At 35.3% G+C, this 5,738-nt stretch overlaps 1 protein-coding gene across 3 annotated transcripts in view; it reads left to right on the forward strand.

Annotated features, from left to right (window-relative positions):
• LOC106459837 (calcium-binding protein E63-1-like) overlaps nt 1-5,738 on the forward strand; it is a 37,992-nt gene extending 32,254 nt beyond the window's left edge. For all 3 annotated transcript variants that reach the window (XM_022386395.1, XM_022386394.1, XM_022386396.1), the window contains 3 exons: nt 1,101-1,237; nt 3,157-3,268; nt 5,166-5,738. In XM_022386395.1, the coding sequence (XP_022242103.1) occupies nt 1,101-1,237; nt 3,157-3,268; nt 5,166-5,188 (272 nt within the window). In that variant the 3' untranslated portion in view covers nt 5,189-5,738. The remainder of the gene's footprint in view (nt 1-1,100; nt 1,238-3,156; nt 3,269-5,165) is intronic.

A 5,738-nucleotide genomic window follows, 5' to 3' on the forward strand; every position in this document is an offset into this window, starting at 1 on the left:
GGACCAATACGACCTGGGCGCTGCTCAGCTGTTTCCTGAACTGCACGATGATTCTGTTGACTGTCGAAAGCGGGATTCCCAAATTCTGCGAAATTTGCCGCTGACTTATTCCACCATCTGCTTGACCAACTATCCTTCATGTAACAAAATCTGACAATTCGAGAGAACCTTGAGTTCTAGGCATGTTGTAGCACAAGATAATTAGTGTGCGGACCATTTTCATTTATATAGTGCTCTGTGAACATAAATTAGTCAGCATAAATCAGTTAAATGACGAGAAATTAGGTGTCTGTTTACTTGTGACCACTCAGTGTATAATTCACAGTTACTATATCAGCCACATATCTAAAAATGGGGGCGCTACAGCACCCCATGTTCCGACGCCTCTGAGTTTTCGTATAATGCTTGGAGACGGCTTGAATGGGTAATGAAGAAAAACTTTAATATAAGTTTAACATAACAGCAAATGTATAACAGTTCGACAAGGTTTTGATGATAACAAAACCTGATGATGACAACACCTTGTTGAAACGTTGTACATTTGCTGTAATGTTGAACTAATATTAAAGTTTTTCTACATTACCCATTCAAGCCGTCTCCAAGCATTATTAATCTCAAAGTGGGTTCCCCGTCATCGAATTTGAGTGTTCGTATGTTAACTGAAGCGCGTTCATTATTTCGAGAGGTATAGCTGTGGTATGAGGTTTCGAGTTTTGGTTTTTAATTATTACTCATTATATCTTAACTAAATAGAATTAAAGTCTTATCAGTAACTCAAAAATGAAGATTAATTTTGAATTAGAAATTAATCCTTAAATCCTTTTCGTACCGAGATTACCATAGCTTATCATTTCAGCAACTTAAATTTCGAGCATTTATTTTTGACAGTGTTTGTCGATATAATTTTAATTTACCACCTTGTGTTCAGACATATTAATCAGTTCTGTTAGATTCTAGCAGTGAATAAGTTTGATCAGTAAAAGAGTTGTGAACCTTTGCTTATCCACATAAACGTAAATTTCTGGTATGACTTGATTGTCTTTTTTTCTTTAACAGTTTCATTAATTTTTAACCTTAATTTCTTTATCTCACACTGTTAGATGACGGGATGATCAACGAGGAAGAATTTATGACTTGGATGGCAAAACATCAAACATCAATAAAAGATGACGTCATGGAGGATCTACTAGCAGCGTTTAGAGTGTTCGATAAAGACAGAAACGGTTTTATAACGAGAGTACGTAGAAAATGAAATGTCACAATTAATTATATTATTATGATATTTAGTTTTAGTTATATTTAATAACGTAAAATTTTATTTGTTTGTTGGATTTCGCACTAAGCTACTCGAAGGTCGTCTGTGTTAGCTGTTCCTAAATTTGAAGTGATAGACTAGAGGAAAGGCAGCTAAATAAAACCATTTATATTTAATTCTTAGGCTATTATTTACCAACGAATAGTAGAATTGAATTATAATTCCCACACGGCTGAAATGGGCAACACGTTTGTCTATGAGTTACGATTAAGCGACCCGCATGTTGCGAGTTCAACACCCTAACCACCAAGATATACCGGGCCTAACGTGATATGAAATGTTCACGAATTCACGACAATTACTGATATGATTTTGATAGCCAATATAGAGGTGTGGTATTTTTCGCTACACGATTTTTTCCTTTCAAGCAAGTTGATACTTTCCGTTAAACAGCAGGTCTAACGAATATCACGCTACAGAGTATTGGTTTGTGTCTTTCTGAACTCGACTAAGTTCGTCATAAAGAAAGAGTCAGTAGATAAAATGTACACAATGGTTTTACTCTCTCTAGTTCTGCCCCGATCTACACACTTCCGTTAGCTACATGAAAAATACAGTTACGCTGTTAAAATAAAACCACAATAAAACTAAAGCAAACTCTTGAGTTAAACGGAAAACTGCTTAATGTAATCTGTAACAAAATCAGAATGAAAATCTCTATAACAGTTTTACAGAATCTAATCTGAATAAAAGCTACATAACCTAATAGAGGAAAGCTTAGTAAATGTCATATTACAATAACTTAAACAAAGCTGGGTTGCTCACAATACGCACCTCACCCATATGGCTCTGAACTCGTTTTCAAAAAGTCAATTTTATTGATTAATTCATGTGATCAAACACTGATCTGACTCACTGTTTCTTTTCAAATAGGAGAAAGCTATCTTAACAATCTGTTCTGTTGCATAACTTAAATATTCTAAAAGACAATCAATGGTTCTCTGCATTAATACAGAGAAATGTAGGGCCATATCAGGTGACTCATCAACTGACTTTTATAACCAAGATAGGGGTATTTCAATTTGTATTTCAGTTAACGCTTGACTTGTACATTAATACAACGTACTAGGGACAGATTAGGAGGTTTATGAATCCATTTGTATAACCAGTCTAGGGTGTTATAGTCTGTAACTCATACCGTATATTAGTACAATTTACAAAGGATGTTAGTGTCAAAGCAAATGGTTTATGAATCCATTTGTATAACCAGTCTGGGAGTATTACAGTCTGTAACTCATACCGTATATTAGTACAATTTACAAAGGATGTTAGTGTCAAAGCAAATGGTTTATGAATCCATTTGTATAACCAGTCTGGGGGTATTACAGTCTGTAACTCATACTGTATATTAGTACAATTTAAAATGGACGTTAGTGTCAAAGCAAATGGTTTATGAATCCATATCTATAACCACTTTTTGTGTATTTCAGACTGTGGTTAGTTAACCCTTGACACAGTGGCACAGCAGTATCTGCGGACTTACAACGCTAGAAACCGGGTTTCTATACCAGTGGTGGGCAGAGCACAGATAGCCCATTATGTAGCTTTGTGCTTAACTTTAAACAAACATAACTAGCCAGAGTACCAGTTCCCTGGACAGAAGTTATTTAAATTCATGAAACCGCAAATTTACATGTATATCCGCATAGACCCAACAAACCTTCATGCAAATTTGGTAAAGATCCATCAACAGAGGGCGAAGTAGTGGTAAAAAACAGCAAAGCTGAAAATTTGTATGTATCTTCCCATGGACCCAATCCACATCCTGCGAAGTAGTTACATACACATACAACAGACAGCACTATTATATTAATGTGGATACTAACTATTATCTATTGCAGGATGAACTACGCGTTGCTATGGAGATGATAGGGGAGCCAGTATCAGATGAGCAGCTCGATGAGTTAATTAAAGTTACCGACGTGGATAACGATGGGAGGATAAATTACGAAGGTATATATATTTTCAGTTATATAGTTAGAATTCTTTTCATAACCTTTAGTCTGATTTCAGATGCACTTTGTGGCTTATTTCATAATAATGTGTATATATTCTTTATATTTAACATATTGTTTGTTTGTTTTTGAATTTCGCGCAAAGCTACACGAGGGCTATCTGCGCTAGCCGTCCCTAATTTAGCAGTGTAAGACTAGAGGGGAGGCAGCTAGCCATCACCACCCACCGCCAACTCTTTTACCAACGAATAGTGGGATTGACCGTCACATTATAACGCCCCCACGGCTGAAAGGGCGAACATGTTTGGCGTGACGGGGATTGCGAGTCGAGCGCCCTAACCACCTGGCCAATTATTTAACATATACTGAAGAGAAGAATACGCTAAATGAGTATTTTATTTATCCATTGTCCGTTACTTGAACTTCATCTGTTATGTAATTTATTGTGTCGAAAGGCATAAAATTATCAACCAATCTGTAGTTATTCTGCCATAAAGTGGCAGTAATAATGAAACAAAGCCTTAATTCTACACTTAAAAGATATACAATTAGAACAAATAAAAGTTCACACTAAGCTGTGATTCCAACAAATACGCCCCTATTGTTGAGAATTCACGCCCTTAAAGGTGTAAATGTAGAACAAATAAAAGTTCATACTAAGCTGTGATTCCAACAAATACGCCCCTATTGTTTAGAATTCACGCCCTTAAAGGTGTAATTGTAGAACAAATAAAAGTTCACACTAAGCTGTGATTCCAACAAATACGCCCCTATTGTTGAGAATTCACGCCCTTAAAGGTGTAATTGTAGAACAAATAAAAGTTCACACTAAGCTGTGATTCCAACAAATACGCCCATATTGTTGATAAGGTGAGAATTCATGCCCTTAAAGGTGTAAACGTTGAACAAATAAAAGTTCACACTCCAACTATAAATCAAGGAGTGAATTTATAAGGAGAATGGAAAGTCGTGTAAATGGTACGTTAAAAAACTTGACTAAATATCTTACGTTAGAATAATTTAATGATAACAATAAAATGTTATGAATATATTTTTTCTTGGAAGGAAATTAATTTTAAAAATTATACTACATCTTCAATTAACCTTAAATATATTGTTGTTCAATGTTTCACAATCCTATCAGGGGCACGAAATCGCTTTTTCGGACGAAGGGTGTGAATTCATATTTTTTTTTTTGGGGGGGGGGGATTGATCCTGCTGTATTAGTACTTACACCCATAAAAGTGAGAAATGCCACTTAGTGTGTGTGGTGGGGGTAACTAACCCATTATCTGTTATCCTACATAAGACACAGTGCCGATAGTCCATTATGTAGCTTTGTGCTAAAACCAAACCAATGTAGAAACTATTCTTTTGTTACGTCTCCGTTCGTTAGTTGATTTTCCGTAACTTCGTTCCGACGAAACTTTAGCGACACAAGTCCTTACTTAATAAAACTGGTTTATTCTTTCTGAATATAACTTTACCGATACACTTATTTTCAACAGTCGCGCTATAACAACGAACGTGCTCAACTCCAACAACACTCTCTGACTGCAGTTCAATTACTCACTACCTACACACATTGATTCCGTCACGTTGTGACCATCTTATATATACCAGACTACACTATATTTAGTAATCTTCCGAAGGTTCGAGAGAAGGAGTGGTGTGATATAGTCACGTGACCTCGCTGACACAACACTTTTTCTAACTCTTAACTGCTACAGTGGCTTCCGTTCTAAAGCATTTTGTCTTATTAAACTATCGTTCTTAGTTGATATAGTACCATATGTAATATGAACATTGTTAGTGGTTGTATATTGTATTATATATAAACAAATTTATCACGACTGAACTGGGATTAATTGAAACTTTCTTTCTTTTTATTCCAGAATTTGTCCGTATACTGCTGTGAAACAACGGGGGTTCTACTTGTGAAGTTTGTGCTTAAAGATGAGAACGTGAATGAGCACAAATTAAAAAAGGATATTAACTTTCGGTCATCCCGAACTTGAAAACTGATATTTAAGAAAACCTGACTTATATCTCTGTTAGTTTGGACGTAATGTCCTTATCTCAAACGGACCATCTGTTGCTGGAATACATTCAATAATGTGTCGTTGCTGGAATATTTTAACATTGTGTCGTTGCTAGATTACATTCAACAAAGTGTTGTTACTGGAATATTTTAACATTGTGTCGTTGCTAGATTACATTCAACAATGTGTTGTTACTGGAATATTTTAACATTGTGTCCTTGCTAAATTACATTCAACAGTGTTTCGTTACTGGAATATTTTAACATTGTGTCGTTGCTAGATTACATTCAACAAAGTGTTGTTACTGGAATATTTTAACATTGTGTCGTTGCTAGATTACATTCAACAAAGTGTTGTTACTGGAATATTTTAACATTGTGTCGTTGCTAGATTACATTCAACAATGTGTTGTTACTGGAATATTTT

The sequence above is a fragment of the Limulus polyphemus genome, unplaced genomic scaffold (assembly GCF_000517525.1).
Source record: "Limulus polyphemus unplaced genomic scaffold, Limulus_polyphemus-2.1.2 Scaffold667, whole genome shotgun sequence".
Taxonomy (NCBI): Eukaryota; Metazoa; Arthropoda; class Merostomata; order Xiphosura; family Limulidae; genus Limulus; species Limulus polyphemus.